General features: G+C 42.6%; 1 protein-coding gene across 1 annotated transcript; it reads left to right on the forward strand.

The window, feature by feature from the left end:
* The first annotated feature begins 6,282 nt into the window (after positions 1-6,282).
* On the forward strand, positions 6,283-23,704 carry txlnbb (taxilin beta b). The gene is made up of 10 exons (XM_036962906.1): positions 6,283-6,400; positions 8,092-8,332; positions 12,180-12,271; positions 15,043-15,213; positions 17,234-17,428; positions 19,577-19,696; positions 19,945-20,019; positions 20,165-20,257; positions 22,583-22,678; positions 22,974-23,704. The coding sequence occupies exons 2-10, from the start codon at positions 8,101-8,103 to the stop codon at positions 23,601-23,603; spliced, it is 1,704 nt and encodes a 567-aa protein (XP_036818801.1). The 5' UTR covers positions 6,283-6,400; positions 8,092-8,100; the 3' UTR covers positions 23,604-23,704.
* The last annotated feature ends 2,878 nt before the right edge of the window (positions 23,705-26,582 follow it).

Consider the following 26,582-nt stretch of genomic DNA (forward strand, 5'->3'; position numbering starts at 1 on the left):
AGCAGGTGTTCTTAATGTTTTGTTTACTCAGTGTGTTTGCGGTTGCAGAGTATCGTCTGTGTTTTATTCCACTATGTCATATCTATTGAACTCTGCTTCTCGTGTTTATTAAAGTCTGTGTTAAATCACAGATCCTTTACCCATCACATATTGAAGCAGAAGCTCCGTGGCTAATTACATTGACATTTTAGTCATTTAGCAGAGGCTCTTATCGGTGCAACTTACAGTTAGGGCATTCATCTCAAGGTACCTAGATGAGCGGCAGGGTAGCCTAGAGGTTAGAGCGTTGGACTAGTAACCGGAAGGTTGCAAGTTCAAACCCCCGAGCTGACAAGGTACAAATCTGTTGTTCTACCCCTGAACAGGCAGTTAACTAGGCTGTCATTGAAAATAAGAATTTGTTCTTAACTGACTTGCCTGGTTAAATAAAGATGAAAGAAACATGGCAGATAATTCCCTTGTTTAGTTATTCACACAGAGAAAGTTCTTTCTCTATTTCTGTCTTAATGAAATTAATTTTAAATGGCTTTTAAATGAATATACTTCGTTCTCAATCATTTATGAATGTGAACGTACTGCAGATTATTTTGAACCGAGTATTAATAACATTATCAGTAATGTGTCTCCTTAAAGCTTTACCTTTGTGCTGGTCGATAATGAATGTCCAAAACCATCTACATAATCTATAGCATAATCTACAGTTGTTTAGGATTAGAGCGAGCCCAGTGAGGTTTCAGATTATATCACTCCTCTGGCAGGGAGAACTATAGAATAGAGTGATAGATAGATTCATGTTTCATATTCTACTGACATCCTCTGGTGAGGAATAGTCACTACAGACAGCGCTTACTCTGACAAAGGGGCGGACTTGCACCTAAATACAATCATTTCTAATCCAGCCACTGTTACTAAACACAATTATCAATTATACAATGGATTTCGTGTGTATATTGGTCATAAAATGTCTCAGCTCTCTATGAATTCTGTTGCTGGTTGCTGCAGAGTGAGTAAAACATGGTTGCTGGTTGCTGCAGAGTGAGTAAAACATGGTTGCTGGTTGCTGCAGAGTGAGTAAAACATGGTTGCTGCAGAGTGAGTAAAACATGGTTGCTGGTTGCTGCAGAGTGAGTAAAACATGGTTGCTGCAGAGTGAGTAAAACATGGTTGCTGGTTGCGGCAGAGTGAGTAAATGATGGTTGCTGGTTGCTACAGAGTGAGTAAATTATGGTTGTTGGTTGCTACAGAGTGAGTAAAGCATGGTTGCTGGTTGCTACAGAGTGAGTAAAACATGGTTGCTGGTTGCTGCAGAGTGAGTAAAACATGGTTGCTGGTTGCTACAGAGTGAGTAAATGATGGTTGCTGGTTGCTACAGAGTGAGTAAAGCATGGTTGCTGGTTGCTACAGAGTGAGTAAAACATGGTTGCTGGTTGCTGCAGAGTGAGTAAAACATGGTTGCTGGTTGCTACAGAGTGAGTAAATGATGGTTTTTGGTTGCTACAGAGTGAGTAAAGCATGGTTGCTGGTTGCTACAGAGTGAGTAAAACATGGTTGCTGGTTGCTGCAGAGTGAGTAAAACATGGTTGCTGGTTGCTACAGAGTGAGTAAATGATGGTTGCTGGTTGCTACAGAGTGAGTAAAACATGGTTGCTGGTTGCTACAGAGTGGGTAAAACATGGTTGCTGGTTGCTACAGAGTGAGTAAACGATGGTTGCTGGTTGCTGGTTGCTACAGAGTGAGTAAAACATGGTTGCTGGTTGCTACAGAGTGAGTAAACGATGGTTGCTGGTTGCTACAGAGTGAGTAAAACATGGTTGCTGGTTGCTACAGAGTGAGTAAAACATGGTTGCTGGTTGCTGCAGAGTGAGTAAAACATGGTTGCTGGTTGCTACAGAGTGAGTTAAACATGGTTGCTGGTTGCTGCAGAGTGAGTAAAACATGGTTGCTGGTTGCTACAGAGTGAGTAAAACATGGTTGCCGGTTGCTGCAGAGTGAGTAAAACATGGTTGCTGGTTGCTACAGAGTGAGTAAAACATGGTTGCTGCAGAGTGAGTAAAACATGGTTGCTGGTTGCTACAGAGTGAGTAAACAATGGTTGCTGGTTGCTGGTTGCTGCAGAGTGAGTAAAACATGGTTGCTGGTTGCTGGTTGCTACAGAGTGAGTAAAACATGGTTGCTGGTTGCTGCAGAGTGAGTAAAACAGGATTGCTGGTTGTCTCATGTATAGAGCTAAATTGTACTGTTGCAAAGTCCTTAAAGTGTCTTGGTCAATATCAACCTCACTCTTGTCTTTAGGTCATTACAATCTTGGAAGCATACGTTTGTGTGGTTTCATTGTGGGACGTCCTCATCAAGGAAAGACATTTATACGTTCCTCTGTCTCTCTCTCTACTGGTGTCAGTATGTTCCTCTGTCTCTCTCTCTACTGGGGTCAGTATGTTCCTCTGTCTCTCTCTCTACTGGTGTCAGTATGTTCCCCTCGCTCTCTCTCTCTACTGGTGTCAGTATGTTCCCTCTCTCTCTCTCTCTCTCTCTCTCTCTCTCTCTCTCTCTCTCTCTCTCTCTCTCTCCTGGTGTCAGTATGTTCCTCTGCCTCTCTCTCTACTGGTGTCAGTATGTTCCCCTGTCTCTCTCTATTGGTGTCAGTATGTTCCTCTGTCTCTCTCTCTATTGGTGTCAGTATGTTCTCCTCTCTCTCTCTACTGGTGTCAGTATGTTCCCCCTCTCTCTCTCTCTCTCTCTCTCTCTCTCTCTCTCTCTCTCTCTATTGGTGTCAGTATGTTCCTCTGTCTCTCTCTCTACTGGTGTCAGTATGTTCTCCTCTCTCTCTCTACTGGTGTCAGTATGTTCCCCCCCCCCTCTCTCTCTCTCTCTCTATTGGTGTCAGTATGTTCCCCTGTCTCTCTCTCTATTGGTGTCAGTATGTTCCCCTGTCTCTCTTTCTCTATTGGTGTCAGTATGTTCCCCTGTCTCTCTCTCTATTGCTGTCAGTGTGTTCCCCTGTCCCTCTCTCTGTGTTGGTGTCAGTATGTTCCCCTGTCCCTCTCTCTGTGTTGGTGTCAGTATGTGTCCCTGTCCTTCTCTCTGTGTTGGTGTCAGTATGTTCCCCTGTCCCTCTCTCTGTGTTGGTGTCAGTTGTGTCCCTGTCTCTCTCTCTGTGTTGGTGTCAGTTGTGTCCCTGTCCCTCTCTGTGTTCGTGTCAGTTGTGTCCCTGTCCCTCTCTCTCTGTTGGTGTCAGTATGTTCCATTGTCCCTCTCTCTGTGTTGGTGTCAGTATGTTCCATTGTCCCTCTCTCTGTGTTGGTGTCAGTATGTTCCATTGTCCCTCTCTCTGTGTTGGTGTCAGTATGTTCCATTGTCCCTCTCTCTGTGTTGGTGTCAGTTATGTCCCTGTCTCTTTGTGTTGGTGTCAGTTGTGTCCCTGTCCCCCTCTGTGTTGGTGTCAGTATGTTCCCCTGTCTCTGTGTTGGTGTCAGTATGTTCCCCTGTCTCTCTGTGTTGGTGTCAGTATGTTCCGCTGTCTCTCTGTGTTGGTGTCAGTTGCGTCCCTGTCCCTCTGTGTTGGTGTCAGTATGTTCCCCTGTCCCTCTCTCTGTGTTGGTGTCAGTTGTGTCCCTGTCCCCCTCTGTGTTGGTGTCAGTATGTTCCCCTGTCTCTCTGTGTTGGTGTCAGTTATGTCCCTGTCTCTTTGTGTTGGTGTCAGTTGTGTCCCTGTTCCTGTCTCTCTGCGTTGGTGTCAGTTTTGTCCCTGTCACTCTCTCTGTGTTGGTGTCAGTTGTGTCCCTGTCTCTCTCTCTGTGTTGGTGTCAGTATGTTCCACTGTCTCTCTCTCTGTGTTGGTGTCAGTTGTGTCCCTGTCCCTCTCTGTGTTGGTGTCAGTTGTGTCCCTGTCCCCCTCTCTGTGTTGGTGTCAGTATGTTCCCCTGTCCCTCTCTCTGTGTTGGTGTCAGTTGTGTCCCTGTCCCTCTCTCTCTGTTGGTGTCAGTATGTTCCCCTGTCCCTCTCTCTGTGTTGGTGTCAGTTTTGTCCCTGTCCCTCTCTATGTTGGTGTCAGTATGTTCCCCTGTCCCTCTCTCTGTGTTGGTGTCAGTAAGTTCCCCTGTCTTTCTGTGTTCGTGTCAGTTGTGTCCCTGTCCCCCTCTGTGTTGGTGTCAGTATGTTCCCCTGTCTCTGTGTTGGTGTCAGTATGTTCCCCTGTCTCTCTGTGTTGGTGTCAGTATGTTCCGCTGTCTCTCTGTGTTGGTGTCAGTTGCGTCCCTGTCCCTCTGTGTTGGTGTCAGTATGTTCCCCTGTCCCTCTCTCTGTGTTGGTGTCAGTTGTGTCCCTGTCCCCCTCTGTGTTGGTGTCAGTATGTTCCCCTGTCTCTCTGTGTTGGTGTCAGTTATGTCCCTGTCTCTTTGTGTTGGTGTCAGTTGTGTCCCTGTTCCTGTCTCTCTGCGTTGGTGTCAGTTTTGTCCCTGTCACTCTCTCTGTGTTGGTGTCAGTTGTGTCCCTGTCTCTCTCTCTGTGTTGGTGTCAGTATGTTCCACTGTCTCTCTCTCTGTGTTGGTGTCAGTTGTGTCCCTGTCCCTCTCTGTGTTGGTGTCAGTTGTGTCCCTGTCCCCCTCTCTGTGTTGGTGTCAGTATGTTCCCCTGTCCCTCTCTCTGTGTTGGTGTCAGTTGTGTCCCTGTCCCTCTCTCTCTGTTGGTGTCAGTATGTTCCCCTGTCCCTCTCTCTGTGTTGGTGTCAGTTTTGTCCCTGTCCCTCTCTATGTTGGTGTCAGTATGTTCCCCTGTCCCTCTCTCTGTGTTGGTGTCAGTTGTGTCCCTGTCCCTCTCTCTCTGTTGGTGTCAGTATGTTCCCCTGTCCCTCTCTCTGTGTTGGTGTCAGTAAGTTCCCCTGTCTTTCTGTGTTCGTGTCAGTTGCGTCCCTGTCCCTCTGTGTTGGTGTCAGTATGTTCCTCTGTCCCTCTCTCTGTGTTGGTGTCAGTTGTGTCCTTGTCCTTCTCTGTGCTGGTGTCAGTTATGTCCCTGTCCTTCTCTCTGTGTTGGTGTCAGTTGTGTCCCTGTCCCTCTCTGTGTTGGTGTCAGTATGTCCCCCTGTCCCTCTCTCTGTGTTGGTGTCAGTTGTGTCCCTGTCCCTCTCTCTGTGTTCGTGTCAGTTGCGTCCCTGTCCCTATGTGTTGGTGTCAGTATGTTCCCCTGTCCCTGTCTCTGTGTTAGTGTCTGTTGTGTCCTTGTCCCTCTCTGTGTTGGTGTCAGTTGTGTCCCTGTCCTTCTCTCTGTGTTGGTGTCAGTTGTGTCCCTGTCCTTCTCTCTGTGTTGGTGTCAGTTATGTCCCTGTCTCTTTGTGTTGGTGTCAGTTGTGTCCCTGTTCCTGTCTCTCTGCGTTGGTGTCAGTTTTGTCCCTGTCACTCTCTCTGTGTTGGTGTCAGTTGTGTCCCTGTCTCTCTCTCTGTGTTGGTGTCAGTATGTTCCACTGTCTCTCTCTCTGTGTTGGTGTCAGTTGTGTCCCTGTCCCTCTCTGTGTTGGTGTCAGTTGTGTCCCTGTCCCCCTCTCTGTGTTGGTGTCAGTATGTTCCCCTGTCCCTCTCTCTGTGTTGGTGTCAGTTGTGTCCCTGTCCCTCTCTCTCTGTTGGTGTCAGTATGTTCCCCTGTCCCTCTCTCTGTGTTGGTGTCAGTTTTGTCCCTGTCCCTCTCTATGTTGGTGTCAGTATGTTCCCCTGTCCCTCTCTCTGTGTTGGTGTCAGTAAGTTCCCCTGTCTTTCTGTGTTCGTGTCAGTTGCGTCCCTGTCCCTCTGTGTTGGTGTCAGTATGTTCCTCTGTCCCTCTCTCTGTGTTGGTGTCAGTTGTGTCCTTGTCCCTCTCTGTGTTGGTGTCAGTTATGTCCCTGTCCTTCTCTCTGTGTTGGTGTCAGTTGTGTCCCTGTCCCTCTCTGTGTTGGTGTCAGTATGTCCCCCTGTCCCTCTCTCTGTGTTGGTGTCAGTTGTGTCCCTGTCCCTCTCTCTGTGTTCGTGTCAGTTGCGTCCCTGTCCCTATGTGTTGGTGTCAGTATGTTCCCCTGTCCCTCTCTCTGTGTTAGTGTCAGTTGTGTCCTTGTCCCTCTCTGTGTTGGTGTCAGTTGTGTCCCTGTCCTTCTCTCTGTGTTGGTGTCAGTTGTGTCCCTGTCCTTCTCTCTGTGTTGGTGTCAGTTGTGTCCTTGTCCCTCTCTGTGTTTGTGTCAGTATGTTCCCCTGTCCCTCTCTCTGTGTTGGTGTCAGTTGTGTCCCTGGGGTTTATTTTGAGGTCTTTTCACAGCTGTTCTATATGTGGGCCAGACCCCCCCCCCCCCCCCCTCTCTCTCTCGCTCTTTTCCTCCTTCTCATTTCTCCTTGTCTTTCTCATATACCCAGGACCTTCTGGTAAGACCTTCCAGGACCTTCCGGTAAGAATCATTTCAATATCTCGTATGCGTTTTGTGTTTTGGGTGGGATGTAGACAGAACTATTTTCATGGGTGTTCCTGTGGCATTGTGGGGATTTGTTTGAAAGTATTTTGGATAAGCTATTTGTATTTTTTGGAATGGGTAACAGATTCGTCATATTTGTGAAGTAGTGTACAGTCTGTGTTGCGGTGGACCACTTGTTCTTTGACATTTTTACGTGAACTTGTCAATTACAATATAGGCCTACTGTTGTATCAAATGAGTGTTCGGTTCCAAAAGTCATTGGTGGAATGGATTAGGCAGGCTGCTTGGAGGGCGATGTCCAATCACACTGCTCTATCTGAAAGATTCATTAGAAATACACACACATGCAAAAGAGTCCCATTTTTAGACAGGAAGCTGTGGAATATAGGATTACAATAAAAATAGATGTGTTACTTCTTCTGGGCAAAATGCAACTGCAACTCTGCTGTGTACTCACTGTTCTGGGTATTAGTTTCATCAATCCATATACTACTACAATTTACACCAACTAAAGTGAGGTTTTGAAATAAATAAATAACATGACCATATTAAGAAGTTCCTAAAATAGCATGTGTGCCCAGAACAGGTGGCAAGTGCTCTGACAACTCAGCTCTGCCTGTGAAAGCACTGAGCAGCGGGAAGTGGAGAATGAGTAGAGGCTTTGCACCCAGGCAGCAGACTAATTATATGCACATAAACAGGCCACAGTCAAGCTCTACCACCAGACTTCAGTTGATATATTATAAGTTGTGAATCTGATTGACTATGTCATTTAGGGTCATTAAATAGATACACATCAAGAGAAAACAGATTTAATAATATTGGAAATGATGTTAAAGCTATTCTGTTGAAGTTTGGATTGACCTTGGCTTGAATGTTTTCCCCTTATGCAGTAGTATAATAGTAGAAGTATATTAGTATACACTGAGTGGACAAAACATTAGGAACACGTGCTCTTTCCACGACGTAGACTGACCAGGTGAATTCAGGTGAAAGCTATGATCCCTTATTGATGTCACTTGTTAAACCCACTTCAAATCAGTGTAGATGAAGGGGAGGAGACAGGTGAAATAAGGATTTTTAAGCCTTGAGACAATTGAGACATGGATTATGTACGTGAGTCATTCAGAGGGTGAATGGGGAAGACAAAATATTTAAGTGCCTTTGAACAGGGGTATTGTAGTGGGTGCCAGGTGCACCGATTTGAGTGTGTCAAGAACTGCAACGCTGCTGCGTTTTTCACGCTCAACAGTTTCCAGTGTGTATCGATAATGGTCCTCCACCTAAAGGACATCCAGCCGACTAGACTCAAATGTGGGGAGCATTGGAGTCAACATGGGCCAGCATCCCTGTGGAACACTTTCAACAACTTGTAGAGTCCATGCCCAACTATTTAAGGCTGTTCTGAGGGCAAAAGGAGAGTGTAACTCAATATTAGGAAGGTGTTCCTAATGTTTTGTACACTCAGCGTATTTTATTGCTTTTATTACCCGAGCATGAGGAACCAATCGGGGGATTTGCATTGTGAGTTTGTGTAATAGCGCATAGTCTCTAGGTCTTGTCTCCTTAATGACCATCCTTCATAGAAACATTGAACTAGAATATAACCACATTAGTTTTAGTCATTCTAATTATATGCTGTATCATTCTCTCTCTCTCGTTGCTAGTCTATCAGAATGGAGACTTGTCAGGTGAGTGGCCAGGGGGAGCCAGCCCAGGGTCAGGGTCAGGTGGACTTGACAGAGGACCTGAGCAAGCAGCTAGAGGACATCATCAGTACCTACCAGGAGGCCAGCGAGGAGCCCACGGAGCAGGAGGAGGTGGAAGAGGAGGCGCTGAAGGAGCAGGTCACTAAGAAGAGCTCTGCCAAGGACCAGAAACTAGAGAAGAAGATGCTGAAAAGCCTTGGTGGGTTATTTTCTTCTTCTTCTTTGGTTCTATTCAGCTTCAATAGTTCTAGTGTTACAGTGTGTCAATAGTTCCAGTGTTACAGTGTATCAATAGTTACAGTGTTACAGTGTATCAATAGTTCTAGTGTTACAGTGTATCAATAGTTCTAGTGTTACAGTGTATCAATAGTTCTAGTGTTACAGTGTATCAATAGTTCTAGTGTTACAGTGTATCAATAGTTCTAGTGTTACAGTGTGTCAATAGTTCTAGTGTTACAGTGTATCAATAGTTACAGTGTTACAGTGTATCAATAGTTATAGTGTTACAGTGTGTCAATAGTTCCAGTGTTACAGTGTATCAATAGTTACAGTGTTACAGTGTATCAATAGTTCTAGTGTTACAGTGTATCAATAGTTCTAGTGTTACAGTGTGTCAATAGTTCTAGTGTTACAGTGTATCAATAGTTCTAGTGTTACAGTGTATCAATAGTTCTAGTGTTACAGTGTGTCAATAGTTCTAGTCTTACAGTGTATCAATAGTTACAGTGTTACAGTGTATCAATAGTTACAGTGTTACAGTGTGTCAATAGTTCCAGTGTTACAGTGTATCAATAGTTACAGTGTTACAGTGTATCAATAGTTCTAGTGTTACAGTGTATCAATAGTTCTAGTGTTACAGTGTATCAATAGTTACAGTGTTACAGTGTGTCAATAGTTACAGTGTTACAGTGTATCAATAGTTACAGTGTTACAGTGTATCAATAGTTCTAGTGTTACAGTGTATCAATAGTTCTAGTGTTACAGTGTATCAATAGTTCTAGTGTTACAGTGTATCAATAGTTCTAGTGTTACAGTGTATCAATAGTTCTAGTGTTACAGTGTATCAATAGTTACAGTGTTACAGTGTGTCAATAGTTACAGTGTTACAGTGTATCAATAGTTACAGTGTTACAGTGTATCAATAGTTCTAGTGTTACAGTGTGTCAATAGTTCTAGTGTTACAGTGTATCAATAGTTCTAGTGTTACAGTGTATCAATAGTTCTAGTGTTACAGTGTATCAATAGTTACAGTGTTACAGTGTATCAATAGTTACAGTGTTACAGTGTATCAATAGTTCTAGTGTTACAGTGTGTCAATAGTTACAGTGTTACAGTGTATCAATAGTTCTAGTGTTACAGTGTATCAATAGTTCTAGTGTTACAGTGTGTCAATAGTTCCAGTGTTACAGTGTATCAATAGTTCCAGTGTTCCAGTGTATCAATAGTTACAGTGTTACAGTGTATCAATAGTTCTAGTGTTACAGTGTATCAATAGTTCTAGTGTTACAGTGTATCAATAGTTCTAGTGTTACAGTGTATCAATAGTTCTAGTGTTACAGTGTGTCAATAGTTCTAGTGTTACAGTGTATCAATAGTTACAGTGTTACAGTGTATCAATAGTTACAGTGTTACAGTGTGTCAATAGTTCCAGTGTTACAGTGTATCAATAGTTACAGTGTTACAGTGTATCAATAGTTCTAGTGTTACAGTGTATCAATAGTTCTAGTGTTACAGTGTATCAATAGTTACAGTGTTACAGTGTGTCAATAGTTACAGTGTTACAGTGTATCAATAGTTACAGTGTTACAGTGTATCAATAGTTCTAGTGTTACAGTGTATCAATAGTTCTAGTGTTACAGTGTATCAATAGTTCTAGTGTTACAGTGTATCAATAGTTCTAGTGTTACAGTGTATCAATAGTTCTAGTGTTACAGTGTATCAATAGTTACAGTGTTACAGTGTGTCAATAGTTACAGTGTTACAGTGTATCAATAGTTACAGTGTTACAGTGTATCAATAGTTCTAGTGTTACAGTGTGTCAATAGTTCTAGTGTTACAGTGTATCAATAGTTCTAGTGTTACAGTGTATCAATAGTTCTAGTGTTACAGTGTATCAATAGTTACAGTGTTACAGTGTATCAATAGTTACAGTGTTACAGTGTATCAATAGTTCTAGTGTTACAGTGTGTCAATAGTTACAGTGTTACAGTGTATCAATAGTTCTAGTGTTACAGTGTATCAATAGTTCTAGTGTTACAGTGTGTCAATAGTTCCAGTGTTACAGTGTATCAATAGTTCCAGTGTTCCAGTGTATCAATAGTTACAGTGTTACAGTGTATCAATAGTTCTAGTGTTACAGTGTATCAATAGTTCTAGTGTTACAGTGTATCAATAGTTCTAGTGTTACAGTGTATCAATAGTTCTAGTGTTACAGTGTATCAATAGTTACAGTGTTACAGTGTGTCAATAGTTCTAGTGTTACAGTGTATCAATAGTTACAGTGTTACAGTGTGTCAATAGTTCTAGTGTTACAGTGTATCAATAGTTACAGTGTTACAGTGTATCAATAGTTCTAGTGTTACAGTGTGTCAATAGTTCTAGTGTTACAGTGTATCAATAGTTACAGTGTTACAGTGTGTCAATAGTTCTAGTGTTACAGTGTATCAATAGTTACAGTGTTACAGTGTATCAATAGTTCTAGTGTTACAGTGTGTCAATAGTTCTAGTGTTACAGTGTATCAATAGTTACAGTGTTACAGTGTGTCAATAGTTCTAGTGTTACAGTGTATCAATAGTTACAGTGTTACAGTGTGTCAATAGTTCTAGTGTTACAGTGTATCAATAGTTACAGTGTTACAGTGTATCAATAGTTCTAGTGTTACAGTGTATCAATAGTTACAGTGTTACAGTGTATCAATAGTTACAGTGTTACAGTGTATCAATAGTTACAGTGTTACAGTGTATCAATAGTTACAGTGTTACAGTGTATCAATAGTTCTAGTGTTACAGTGTATCAATAGTTACAGTGTTACAGTGTATCAATAGTTACAGTGTTACAGTGTATCAATAGTTACAGTGTTACAGTGTATCAATAGTTACAGTGTTACAGTGTATCAATAGTTCTAGTGTTGCAGTATCAATAGTTCTAGTGTTACAGTGTATCAATAGTTCTAGTGTTACAGTGTATCAATAGTTACAGTGTTACAGTGTATCAATAGTTACAGTGTTACAGTGTATCAATAGTTACAGTGTTACAGTGTATCAATAGTTACAGTGTTACAGTGTATCAATAGTTATAGTGTTACAGTGTATCAATAGTTCTAGTGTTACAGTGTATCAATAGTTCTAGTGTTGCAGTATCAATAGTTCTAGTGTTGCAGTATCAATAGTTCTAGTGTTGCAGTATCAATAGTTCTAGTGTTGCAGTATCAATAGTTCTAGTGTTGCAGTATCAATAGTTCTAGTGTTACAGTGTATCAATAGTTCTAGTGTTACAGTGTATCAATGGTTCTAGTGTTACAGTGTATCAATAGTTCCAGTGTTACAGTGTATCAATAGTTCTAGTGTTACAGTGTATCAATAGTTCCAGTGTTACAGTGTATCAATAGTTCTAGTGTTACAGTGTATCAATAGTTCTAGTGTTACAGTGTATCAATAGTTACAGTGTTACAGTGTATCAATAGTTCCAGTGTTACAGTGTATCAATAGTTCTAGTGTTACAGTGTATCAATAGTTCTAGTGTTGCAGTATCAATAGTTCTAGTGTTGCAGTATCAATAGTTCTAGTGTTACAGTGTATCAATAGTTCTAGTGTTACAGTGTATCAATGGTTCTAGTGTTACAGTGTATCAATAGTTCCAGTGTTACAGTGTATCAATAGTTCTAGTGTTACAGTGTATCAATAGTTCCAGTGTTACAGTGTATCAATAGTTCTAGTGTTACAGTGTATCAATAGTTCCAGTGTTACAGTGTATCAATAGTTCTAGTGTTACAGTGTATCAATAGTTTTTGTGTTATTAACTGTACTATAACATGATCTCTGTTCAGGTAAAGAGGCCATGCTATTGATGCAGAGTTTGAACAAGCTCGGCACTCCAGAGCAGAAACTGGAGGCCATCATCAAGAAACATGCTGAGCTGGTGAGCGGGGCATGCTGATCCATGAGGTAGTGTTGATCCATGCTTCAGAGTTAGTGCTGATGGAAAAAGTACCCAATTGTCATACTTGGGTAAAAGTAAAGACATCTTAATAGAAAATGACTCAAGTAAAAGTGAAAGTTACCCAGTAAAATACTACTTGAGTAAAAGTCTAAAAGTATTTGTTTTTAAATATACTTAAGTAGCAAAAGTAAAAGTAAAAGTATAAATAATTTCAAGTTCCTTGTATTAAGCAAACCAGACGGCATCATTTTCTTGTTGTTTTTTAATCTTGGAGCACCGATCCCTTTAGTGGGATCATTTTCATCAACATCCGGTGAATTGCAGAGCGCCAAAATAAAATTAAATAACTAAAAATATTTAATTTTCATGAAATCACAAGTGCAATGTACCAAAACACAGCTTAGCTTGTTGTTAATCCACCTGGCGTGTCAGATTTCAAAAAAGCTTTACGGTGAAAGCAAACCATGTGATTATGTGAGGACAGCTCTCAGCAGACAAAACATTACAAACAGCTAGCAGCAAAGTAGATTGGTCACGAAAGTCAGAAAAGCAATAAAAATAATTGCTTACCTTTGATGATCTTTGTATGTTTGCACTCACGAGACTCCCAGTCACACAATAAATGTTTGTTTTGTTCCATAAAGATTCTCTTTATATCCAAAAAGCCTGAAACTATGTCTAAAGACTGTTCACACCCTGTGTGAAGGGGTGTGGCAGTTTGAGAGAGAGGGAGAGGGAGAGGGAGAGAGAGAGGGGGAGAGGGAGAGAGAGAGAGAGAGATGGAGAGAGGGAGAGAGAGAGAGAGAGCTATGATCCTTCCCACAGGGCACGTCATGACAGCGGAGAGAAATGTTTGTAGTTTTTAGTGTGATATCTGAGTGAGACTGACTAATAAAATCAATCCAGGCCCCCCGGGTGGTAATTCAACCGGGATTACCAAATTAAGATAGCTTGCCGCTAGACTAACGTACTGATCTAAAATATGTTAGCTGACATGGGCTAATTGAGTGACTATCAGTGACTGACATAACAAGAGAGAACTGCTGATGCACAACAACATTTCGAAATTGCACCTTGTGTATTCTACTATTATATTTCGCAACATTAAACAGAGACCCCGACTGATTCCAAATAAATATAACATTTAATCCGAGGGTTTTCAAAAGGTGGGCCATCTCTGGTCTAGACGTACAGTGGATTCAGAAAGTATTCAGACCACTTGACCTTTTTCACATTTTGTTATGTTACAGATTTATTGTAAAATGGATTAAATAGTTTTTTCCCCTCATCAATCTACACACAATACACCATAATGACAAAGTGAAAACAGGTTTTTAGACATTTTTGCATGAAAATAAACGAAATATCACATTTACATGAGTATTCAGTCCCGTTACTCAGTACTTTGTTGAAGCACCTTTGGCAGCAATTACAGCCTCGAGTCTTCTTGGGTATGAAGCTACAAGCTCAGCAAACCTGTATTTGGGGAGTTTCTGCCATTCTTCTCTGTAGATCCTCTAAAGCTCTGTCAGGTTGGATGGGGAGCGTCACTGTACAGCGTCACAGGGTTGTTGTCCTGTTGGAAGCTGAACCTTCGCCCCAGTCTGAGGTCCTGAGCGCTCTGGAGCAGGTTTTCATCAAGTATCTCTTTGCTCCATTCATCCTTCCATCAATCCTGACTAGTCTCCCAGTCCCTGCCTCTGAAAAACATCCCCACAGCATGATGCTGCTACCACCATGCTTCACTGTAGGGATGGTGCCAGGTTTCCTCAAGACATGACGCTTGGCACTCAAGCCGAAGAGTTCAATCTTGGTTTCATCAGACCAGAGAATCTTGTTTCTCATGGTCTGAGAGTCCTTTAGGTACCTTTTGGCAAACTCCAAGCAGGCTATTGTGTGCCTTTTACTGAGGAGTGGCTTCCATCTGGCCACTCTACCCTAAATGCCTGATTGGTGGAGTGCTGCAGAGATGGTTGTCCTTCTGGAAGGTTCTCCCATCTCCACAGAGGAACTCTAGAGCTCTGACAGAGTGACGGTCAGACTCTTCGTCACCTCACTGACCAAAGCCCTTCTCCCCAGATTGCTCAGTTTGGCCGGGCGGCCAGCTCTAGGAAGAGTCTTGGTGGTTCCAAACTTCTTCCATTTAAGAATGATGGAGGCCACTGTGTTTTTGAGGACCTTTAATGCTGCAGAAATGTTTTGATACCCTTCCCCAGATCTGTGCCTTGACACAATCTTGACTCGGAGCTCTACGGACAATTCATCTGAACTCATGGCCTGGTTTTTGCTCTGACATGCATTTTCAACTGTGGGATATTATATAGACAGATGTGTGCCTTTCCAAATTATCTTTCCAAATCATGTCCAATCAATTGAATTTACCAAAGGTGGATTCTAATCAAGTTGCAGAAACATCTCAAGGATGATCAATGGAAACAGGATGCACCTGAGCTCAATTTAGATTTTTTTTAGCAAAGGGTCTGAATACTGATGTAAAAAAGGTATTTCTGTTTTTTACTTGCAAAAAAATCATTTTTTTTCTCTCGCTTTGTCATTATGGGGAATTGTGTAGATTGATGAGAAAAAAAATCTGTAACGTAACAAAATGTGGAAAAAGTTAAGGGGTCTGAATACTTTCAGAATGCACTTTATACTACATAGATTTGTTTTGTTTGTGAAGAGGAAAAATGATGTATGTGTGTGGGTTTGTGTTTCTGTGTCTTTATTTGTGTGTGTGTGTGTGTGTGTAGCTGGATGAGCACCGGGGTGACCAGAAGCAGCTGAAGTTTCTGCAGAAGAAGCTTCTCCAGGTGATGAAAGAGAAGGACCAGCTCCAGAGTGAACACAGCAGGGCTGTTCTGGCCCGCAGCAAGTTGGAGTCCCTGTGTAGGGAGCTGCAGAGACACAACAAGACCCTCAAGGTGAGCCTCTCATTGTAGCATGATTTACACTACATGACACTACACTACAAAAGTATGTGGACACCTGCTCGTCGAACATCTCATTCCAAAATCATGGGCATTAAAATGGAGTTGGTCCTCCCTTTGCTGCCATAACAGCCTCCACTCTTCTGGGAAGGCTTTCCACTAGATGTTGAAACTGTCACGACTTCCTCCGAAGTCGGCTCCTCTCCTTGTTCGTTCGTCGTCACCGGCTTTCTAGCCATCGCCGCTGCATTGTTCATTTATCCATTTGTTTTGTCTTGTTTTGCACACCTGGTTTACATTCTCTAATCACACTGCATGTATTTATTCCTCTGCCCCCCCCCCCCCCCATGTCTTTGTGTGAAATTGTTTGTGTGTTAAGTGTTTTGTAACGCGCCAGGTTGGCGTGCGTTATTTCCGTGTATTTTCACGAAGCTTGTTTGAATTGTTAAACATTTACGATTTGTGACTGTTTTTGTGCGCTTTACACTTTGCCTTGTTGGCTGGAGGTTTTTGAAGCAGCTGCGCCCGTCTGTAATCTTTCTCCTGCCAAAATAAAGTGTGCGCCTGTTCCTGCACCTGACTTCACCACAAGTACGCACACGCCTGACAGGAACATTGCTGCTGGGACTTTCTTCCATTCAGCCACAAGAAAATGAGTGAGGTTGGGCACTGATGTTGGGCGATATGGCCTGGCTCGCAGTTCCAATTCATCCCAAATTTGTTCGATAAGGTTGAGGTGGGGGCTCTGTGCAGGCCAGTCAAGTTCTTCCACACCGATCTCAACAAACCATTTCTGTATGGACCTCGCTTTGTGCACGGGGGAATTGTTATGCTGAAACAGGAAAAGGCCTTTGCCAAACTGTTGCCACAAAGTTGCAAGCACAGAATCGTCTAGAATGTCATTGTTTGCTGTAGTGTTAAGATTTCCCTTCACTGGAACTAAGGGGCCTACCCCAAACCATGAAAAACAGCCACAGACCATTATTCTCCTGGCATCTGCCAAGCCCAGATTCGTCCGTCGGACTGCCAGATTGTGAAGCGTGATTCATCAATCTAGAGAACCCGTTTCCACTGCTCCAGAGTCCAATGGCGGTGAGCTTTACACCACTCCAGCCGACGCTTGGCATTGAGCATGGTGATCTTAGGCTTGTGTGCGGCTGCTCGGCCATGGAAACCTATTTCATGAAGCTCCCGACAAACAGTTCTTGTGTTGATGTTGCTTCCAGAGGCAGTTTGGAATACGGTCGGGAGTGTTGCAATCGAGGACAGACGATTTTTAGGTGATACGTGCTTCAGTACTCGGCGGTCCCGTTCTGTGAGCTTGTGTGGCCTACCAATTCGCGGCTTAGCCGTTGTTGCTCCTACACGTTTCCACGTCACAATAACAGGACTTACACTTGCAGGGCATAAATTTGAGTGACTGACTTGATGGAAAGGTGGAATCCTATGACGGTGCCACGTTGAAAGTCATTGAGCTCTTCAGTAAGGCCATTCTACTGCCAATGTTTGTCTATGGAGATTGTATGGCTGTGTGCTTGATTTTATACACCTGTCAACAACAGGTGTGTCTGAAATAGCCAAATCCACTAACTCCACTATCCACTGACTAGTACCGCCAACCAGAATTGCATCAAATACTACTTTGAAATAACTGAACTGCTATTGATTTACTTTGCCCTTTAAAATGGAACCAATGGATTAGCCTTGAATGTTCAAACATCAAGCTAAATCAAAGTGTATCTCAAATACTTGTACATATTTATTTGATCCGGGTCTGATGCAACAACTAGTGGCCCTCACTAAGTTAAAATGTTATGGCAGGTGTATGGTTAGTATGTAAATACACTGTCTGTGTATTCACTCCTTACACGAGTTTGTCTGGGAGTCCAACTGGCATACTTTTCCCTATGTAATGCACTACTTTTGACCAGAAAGTAGTGCAATACATAGGGAATAAGGTGCCATTGGGGACAAACCCTAATGGTGCATCATCTTGTATTCTGTGATTGTTCAGGAGGAGACCCTCCAGAGGTGTAGGGAGGACGACCTGAAGAGGAAGGACATCACCACTCACTTCCAGAGCACGCTGACGGACATCCAGGTCCAGATCGAGGAGCACAGTACCCGCAACACCAAGCTGTGTCAGGAGAACAGTGACCTGGCAGAGAAACTCAAGAGCCTCATCTCCCAGTACGACGCAAGAGAGGCGGTACGGAGCCCTGTTACAAACGTTCTGGATATTGTAGTGCAGTTTAAACTGAATGTGTTTACTTACAGTACCAGTAAAATGTTTGCACACAGCTACTCATTCAGTGTTATACATAGTAGAATAATAGTGAAGAAATCAAAACTATGAAATAACACATGTGGAATCATGTAGTAACCAAAAAAGTGTTAAACAAATCCAAATATATTTTCTATTTGAGATTCTTCAAAGTAGCCATCCTTTGCCTTGAAAACAGCTTTGCACACTCTTGGCATTCTCTCAACCAGCTTCATGGGGAATGCATTTCAACTGTCTTGAAGGAGTTCCCACATATGCTGAGCACTTGTTGGCTGCTTTTCCTTCATTCTGTGGTCCAACTTATCCCAAACCATCTCAATTGGGTTGAGGTCGCATGATTGTGGAGGCCAGATTATCTGATGCAGCGCTCCATCACTCTCCTTGGTCAAATAGCCCCTACACAGCCTGGAGGTGGGTTTTGGGTCATTGTCCTGTTGAAAAACAAATGATAGTCCCACTAAGTGCAAACCAGATGGAATGGTGTATCGCTGTAGAATGCTGTGGTAGCCATGATGGTTAAGTGTGCCTTGAATTCTAAATAAATCACTGACAGTGTCACCAGCAAAACACCCCCACACATCACACCTCCCCTCCATGCTTCACGGTGGGAAACACACATGCAGAGATCATCTGTTCACAAAGGAATTCTAAATAAATCACTGACAGTGTCACCAGCAAAACACCCCCACACATCACACCTCCCCTCCATGCTTCACGGTGGGAAACACACATGCAGAGATCATCTGTTCACCTACTCACAAAGTCACCTCACAAAGACATCATCTCACAAAGACATGGTGGTTGGAACCAAAAATCTCAAATTTGGACTCATCAGACCAAAGGACAGATTTCCACCTGTCTAATGTCCATTGCTTGTGTTTCTTGGCCCAAGCAAGTCTATTATTCTTATTGGTGTCCTTTAGTAGTGGTTTCTTTGCAGCAATTCAACCACGAAGGCCTGATTCAAGCAGGCTTCTCTGAACAGTTGATGTTGAGATGTGACTGTTACTTGAACTCTGAAGCATTTATTTGGGCTGCAATTTCTGAGTCTGGTAACTCTAATGAACTTATCCTCTGCAGCAGAGGTAACTCTGGGTCTTCCTTTCCTGTGGCGGTCCTCATTAGAGCCAGTTTCATCATAGCGCTTGACGATTTTTGCGACTGCACTTGAAGAAACTTTCAAAGTTCTTTACATTTTCTGCATTGACTGACCTTCATGTCTTCAAGTAATGATGGACTGTCGTTTCTCTTTGCTTTTACCAAATAGGGCTATCTTCTGTATATCACCCCTACCTTGTCACAACACAACTGATTGGCTCAATGCATTAGGAAGGAAAGAAATTCCACAAATTAACTTAAAAAGGCACACCTGTTAATTGAAATGCATTCCAGGTGACTACCTCATGAAGCTGGTTGAGAGAATGCCAAGAATGTACAAAGCTGTCATCAAGGCAAATGGTGGCTACTTTGAAGAATCTCATATTATTCTACAATGTAGAAAAATAGTTTTAAAAAAAACCTTGTAAGTAAGTGTTTGGCCAAACTTTTGACTGGTACTGTCTATTAACACACAATCACACATGTATTTTAAATAGTGTTTTTCATTACAATGATAATCTCAAAGATGCTTTAAAATAAATCAAATGTTACAATGTTAGTATTAAATTGTACACAACTTTTGTGTATTTTTCTAACATCCATCACACACACTTCACATCACACACATTTCACACACTTATAATCAATCCAATACTCAACTGAGATAGAAACCCATCATGATTGAACACAACAGGCCCATGCAACAATAGGGGTCACTGTGTGACAATATAAGCTTGCTCCTCCTTGAGTCAAGGCCATGCTCAGTGGTTCATTTGTCTCATTTCTCATTATTGTTAGTGTCTGATGAGCTTGGCTCGGGTTATGGGATGTCAAAGTTCACATTTCAAGCAAAAATATTACCACTAGGAATACACCAATGATACAAACCAGCCATTGCCACTCTTTTCCTGTGGAAACGCTGTGTAGTGTTTGTCTCAGTGAAAGTGGCCCAATCTACCTGTTGTTACCTCACAGAACCTGGAAAAGGTGTTTAAACATAGAGACCTGCAGCAGAAGCTGTTGGAAACTAAACTTGAACAGGCAAACATGATCATTGCAGAGGGAGAGGAGAAGCACAAGCGAGAGAAAGACCACGTAAGTTAGCATCTTGCAGCACTTGACTGACTTAATAGATTTTTACACAATTTAAAAATATTTTATTTTCAGGTCATATTGACTATGAGAAGAGTTTCATCACATACAGTGTATTCATATGCTGTCTATTATTGAAGATCAGTGCATGGAATAAGCTACACACATTAAAAAACATAATGGAAAAATGTTATTCAGTGACAAGGCAAAGAATTCACAACTGATATATTTTCATTTTACATTTTTTGAAGTTGATAAATAAGGCTGCACGGTCGCAGGTGAAGGTGCAGATTCTGAAAGAACAAGAGGAAGGGATGCAGGCCCAGGTAAATGGAGACGGTTTCTTTATCTCTGTCTTTCTTCCCTCTCTCTCTCTCTCCCCTCTTTCTCTCTCTGTCTGTCTCCCCTACCCTCTCTCTCTCTCTTTTACATACTGCTGCACACACTTAACTTTCTCATTTCTCCCTCCAGATTTCCATGTACTCCGAAAAGTTTGATGAAATCCAGGGGACGGTGTCAAAGAGCAATGGAGTGTACGCCAGCTTCAGACAGGACATGGAGAAGGTAGCCAAATGCTTACTCTCAGTATATCTCCTATAGTGATGACCTTATGTATAATCTTATGAGACCAATGGTGTTGCCATGGCACAAATACATTCCATTTATTTATACCATGGCATTGTTGAATACTAATATCTGATTGGCTCTAAGGGCATTCTAGAGCTTGCATTATTGAAGTGACAATGTCCGAGAAGCTGGTGTTTGGAGGATATTGGTATGGGTGTTGTTAGAGCAAACCGTGCCAATACATCTTCCAAACACCGGCTTTGAGGGCATTATCACTTTCATACAACGGGTTACCAACATATTCAAATAATAATTGACGTATTTTCATTAAAAACGTTATTTTTATGAATTTATTCATACTATTTCATCCAAAAGATATAGTCCCGACTCACAAATGTAGGGTTGTTACCAAAGCCGGCTGGTCGTTCGTTCTATTGGTACGGTTGCCAGAGACACGACCCAGTCGTTCAGTCTTTTTGTTCTGTATCTATGGACGGGACCCAGTCGTTGGTTCTAAATGTTACATTGCCATACTGGCTGGCGACGTTCTCATCCCTTGTTTGCTAGCTACTTACAGTCACGTAAAAAAGTACAGCCAGAAAAAACGCTAAGTAGCTGCATTTGCATTTGTTTAAGCTGTTTTCTAGTGACATTTATTTGGGTACATCCATAACAATGACCTAATGAGGTGCGATTTCGGCTGGCATAGAAAATCTGCAAACTTGTCTTGTTCAGGGGAGCTAGCCAACAACACAGCTAACACAATCACTTCGAACTGAAGCTGGAAAGACTGCAAACTAGCTGCACTTGGTTTTGATGATGCCAGCTGATTCATGATTTTGACTGGCTGAGAAACGCTGCCTGCCTGTGTGTCTCATCCAGACACGTTCATTACTATGGGACAGCTGGAGATCGAATTTGAATATTGAAACAATGTTGCAAAGGTCGGAGAGACAGAAAACAAGGTTTAAACAAATTTCCGCTGTTGAACGCTAAATGTTAGTCTAAAAGAAATGTGAGATAATGTCTAGATGCCTTTTGTAGTGCAGATCAAGTTTATAATTTCCCTGGCTGGGCTGATGAGACAGTGGATTGTAAATAGACATTTTAACGTCATAGATTTAGCCGGTGGTAACTTGTGGAATAGACACCGGCTGGAATGTGTTTTCTTAATTAAAAGAATATCCAATTGGTAGTTACAGTCTTGTGCCATCGCTGCAACTCCCCTACGGACTCGGGAGAGGCGACGGTCGAGAGCCACGAGAGCCTCCGAAACATGACCCTGCCAAGCCGCACTGCTTCTTGACACACTGCTCGCTAAACCCGGAAGCCAGCCTGCACCAATGTGTTGGAGGATACACCGTACAACTGTTGTTGACCGAAGTCAGCATGCACTGCACCAGGCTCACCATAAGGAGTCACTAGAGCGCAATGGGACAAGGACATCCTGGCAGGCCAAACCCTCCCCTAAGCCGGATGACGCTGGGCCAATTGTGCGCCGCCTCATGGGTCTCCCGGTCACAGCCGGCTGCAACACAGCCTGGGATCGAATCTGGGTCTGTATATGTCAGACCCAGAGGCTGGAAAGCAGTTTTAACCATACAGCATTCAGGATTAGAACCATGGGTATAATACCCATTATGAACCGGGTGGTTTGAGCCATGAATGCTGATTGGCTGATAGCGTGGTATATCAGACAGTATACCACGGGTATGACAAAGCATTTATTTTTACTTCTCTAAATAGGTTGGTAACCATTTTATAATAGCAATAAGACACCTCATGGCTTTGTGGTATATGGTCAATATACCCCCCCCCCCCCCCCCGTGCCTTATTTCTTAAATAAAGCACGGTAGATGCATGGTAGGTGGCTATAGTTCATTCTTACATGTTCTTTGTTTGAGCTGCTTTTGAAAGCAAAAGTCAAATTGAAAACATTATTGGCATTGTCAAATTCGATATTCATAATAGCAAGCTAGGACAGATGGTTTGGTTAGCTAAACTAGCAGCTGACAGTTACTGTCGTATCTAGTATACTTGTGAGCTATTTCAGTAGATGTTTAACAGATTTCTACGTGCAAATGAACAAATTTCTAGCGGCAAATGTGTTCAATTATAGCCATTGTATAACAGCGATAATCAACTCTGGGCTCTATGCGTTCTCTGGAAAATAATGCAACTCCGTGGAAGGTTGGTTGAACTCTGCAAGCGTGTCGTGGAACATACCTTCCACGGAGTTCATTATTTTCCGTAGAGCGCATAGCCCCTTGTTGATTATCCCTTACTTTTAAATTGAACTGTCTTTTTTTTGTTGTCTTGTAGATGTCCAAGAAGATGAGGAAGCTGGAGAAAGAGTCTATCCAATGGAAAAGCCGTTTCGAGGGCTGCAACAAAGCTCTTATCGACATGCTCACAGACGTAAGACACCATACGCGTTTCATCCATTACCCAGTGTGCTTTTATGTTCCCCCTCTATCAAAGACATGAAAGACAAACAAGCAACAAAGACTTAAATATGACTGTAGATCTTCTTTGACTCATGGTGGAGATCGTGTTTGCGTACCAAATGGCACCCTATTCCCTCGTGCAGTGCACTACTCTTGACCATAGCCCTATTTGCTATAGACACCACATAGGGAATAGAAGGACATTTGGGATGATGGCTGTGATTTATCTTGACGAATCTCACCCTATATCTTTTTACCCCATTCAGAAAACTTTGAAGGAGAAGGAGTTTGAGCTGTTCACCTTGAAGACTCAGAAGCTGGAGAAACTGTGCCGGGCACTGCAGGAGGAGAGGAACAGTCTCTCTCATAAGCTCCAGGAAGCCAATCCAGCGGCTGCCACCAGTGTAGTGGAGACAAAAGAGAAGGAGAATCCAGGGGTACCTGCTACTGAAAAGCCCAGTGAGACACCCTCTGAAAAGCCGAGGGCTACTGAACCCCCTGCTCCTGAAACCCCTGCTCCTATAGAGACCCCCGCAGTCGTAACCCCTGTTCTTATAGAGACCCCCGCAGTCGTAACTCCTGCTACTGAAAATCCCGCTCCTGCAACCCCCCTGACCAGAGAGCTGGCTGACCTGAAGGCCCAGAAGGCCCGTCTACAGGAGATTCAAATGTCCTTCACCCTTTCCAACGTCGTGCCGCCTGAATTCTTTGACAACGAGGAAGAGGAGGAGACCACCACAGAGCCACATGGACACACTGAGGCCCCAGAGGCCAGTAACGAGGCAACCAAGGCCCCAGAGAAGAATCACATAGAGGGGTGTAACGGAGACAAGACAGCAGCTGAAGAAGACGAAGCCCAGGAGCAGAGAGATAGGGATATGGAGTCAGTTGACTAGACTAGGGTCGGTGTAGTTACAGTAAGTTACAATCAGAGATGGAGACCATGTGATCATAACTTGTTTGAATGGAATTTTTAACAATAAACAATAAAAACGTGTTCTTGTCCATTCATAAATCATTTATATTCACTTGTGTGCTGATACTAAATTAAAGCCCAGTCTTTCAGGCACTGGTGATGCAGCTTCTAGCCTACATAGATTAAATGATTATTATTGTACGTGATTACCAGATATGTTTACAAACAATAAAATACATGGATTATTATTCACCACCAGCCTCTTTGTGAACAAGAAAAAGGAAGCTGAGGAACTATGGACGAGAAACTACCAGTTAGACATCTAGCAATGCTACCTTTCCTAATGAGAACCATTAACTTTGAATGTAAACACCTTTGTGAGATCAACTTTATTAGAGCCAATGCATTTAGTAATAATCAACTTTATCTCATTCATCACATTATATTAACCTTTGAACAGCACACACAGAAGTTACACAGATTATCTACTGTTATTGCTCTCTATCTCGCTCTACATGTAAGGAAATGCAGAATGTTGTTGAGGACTTTATACAGCTGGGAGTAGGCTGATATACAGTACCAGTCAGAAGGGTTTTTCTTTATTTTTAAACATTTTCTACATTGTAAAATAATAGTGAATACATCAAAACTATGAAACAACATAGAATCATGTAGTAATAACCAAAAAAGTGTTAAACAAATGAAAAATATATTTTATATTTGAGATTCTTCAAAGTAGCCACCCTTTGCCTTGATGACAGCTTTGCACACTCTTGGCATTCTCTCAACCAGCTTAACCTGGAATGCTTTTCCAACCGTCTTGAAGGAGTTCCCACATATGCTGAGGACTTGTTGGCTGCTTTTCCTTCATTCTGCGGTCCGACTCATCCCAAATCATCTCAATTGGGTTGACGTCGGGGGATTGTGGAGGCCAAGTCATCTGATGCAGCACTCCATCACTCTCCTTGGTCAAATAGCCCTTACACAGCCTGGAGGTGTGTTGGGTCATTGTCCTGTTGAAAAACAAATGATAGTCCCACTAAGCGCAAACCAGATGGGATGGTGTATCGCTGCAGAATGCTGTGGTAGCCATGATGGTTAAGTGTGCCTTGAATTCTAAATAAATCACTGACAGTGTCACCAGCAAAGCACCCCCACACATTACACCTCCCCCTCCATGCTTCACGGTGGGAACCACGCATGCAGAGATCATCCGTTCACCTACTCTGCATCTCACAAAGACACGGCGGTTGGAACCAAAAATCTCAAATTTGGACTCATCAGACCAAAGGACAGATTTCCACCAGTCTAATGTTCATTGCTCGTGTTTCTTGGCCCAAGCAAGTATCTTCTTCTTATTGGTTTATTTTCAGCAATTCGACCATTCAGCAATTCGACCAATTCGACCATGTCTCCTCTTAACAGTTGATGTTGAGATGTGTCTGTTACTTGAACTCTGTGAAGCATTTATTTGGGCTGCAATTTCTGAGGCTGGTAACGCTAATGAACTTATCCTCTGCAGCAGAGGTAACTCTGGGTCTTCCTTTCATGTGGCGGTCCTCATGAGAGCCAGGCTACTTTGAAGAATCTCAAATATAAAATAAGTTTTGATTTGTTCAACACTTTTTTGGTTACTACATGATTCCACGTGTTATTTCATAGTTTTGATGTCTTCACTATTATTATACAATGTAGAAAATAGTAAAAGTAAAGAAAAACCCTTGAATGAGTAGGTGTGTGCAAAACCTGCTGTATAGATCATACTAACAGCCCTATAAACAAACCTGCAGTACATACTGACAGTCCTATAGACAGACCTGCAGTACATACTAACAGTCCTATAAACAAACCTGCAGTACATACTGACAGTCCTATAGACAGACCTGCAGTACATACTGACAGTCCTATAGACAGACCTGCAGTACATACTGACAGCCCTATAGACAGACCTGCAGTACATACTGACAGTCCTATAGACAGACCTGCAGTACATACTGACAGTCCTATAGACAGACCTGCAGTACATACTGACAGCCCTATAGACAGACCTGCAGTACATACTGACAGCCCTATAAACAAACCTGCAGTACATACTGACAGTCCTATAGACAGACCTGCAGTACATACTGACAGTCCTATAGACAGACCTGCAGTACATACTGCCAGTCCTATAGACATACCTGCAGTACATACTGACAGTCCTATAGACATACCTGCAGTACATACTGACAGTCCTATAGACAGACCTGCAGTACATACTGACAGTCCTATAGACAGACCTGCAGTACATACTGACAGTCCTATAAACAAACCTGCAGTACATACTGACAGTCCTATAGACAGACCTGCAGTACATACTGACAGTCCTATAGACAGACCTGCAGTACATACTGACAGTCCTATAGACAGACCTGTAGTACATACTGACAGTCCTATAGACAGACCTGCAGTACATACTGACAGTCCTATAGACAGACCTGCAGTACATACTGACAGTCCTATAGACAGACCTGCAGTACATACTGACAGTCCTATAAACAAACCTGCAGTACATACTGACAGTCCTATAGACAGACCTGCAGTACATACTGACAGTCCTATAGACAGACCTGCAGTACATACTGACAGTCCTATAGACAGACCTGCAGTACATACTAACAGTCCTATAGACAGACCTGCAGTACATACTGACAGTCATATAGACAGACCTGCAGTACATACTGACAGCCCTATAGACAGACCTGCAGTACATACTGACAGTCCTATAGACAGACCTGCAGTACATACTGACAGTCCTATAGACAGACCTGCAGTACATACTGACAGTCCTATAGACAGACCTGCAGTACATACTGACAGCCCTATAGACAGACCTGCAGTACATACTGACAGTCCTATAGACAGACCTGCAGTACATACTGACAGCCCTATAGACAGACCTGCAGTACATACTGACAGT

This window comes from Oncorhynchus mykiss, chromosome 25 (assembly GCF_013265735.2).
Source record: "Oncorhynchus mykiss isolate Arlee chromosome 25, USDA_OmykA_1.1, whole genome shotgun sequence".
NCBI classification, from domain to species: Eukaryota; Metazoa; Chordata; class Actinopteri; order Salmoniformes; family Salmonidae; genus Oncorhynchus; species Oncorhynchus mykiss.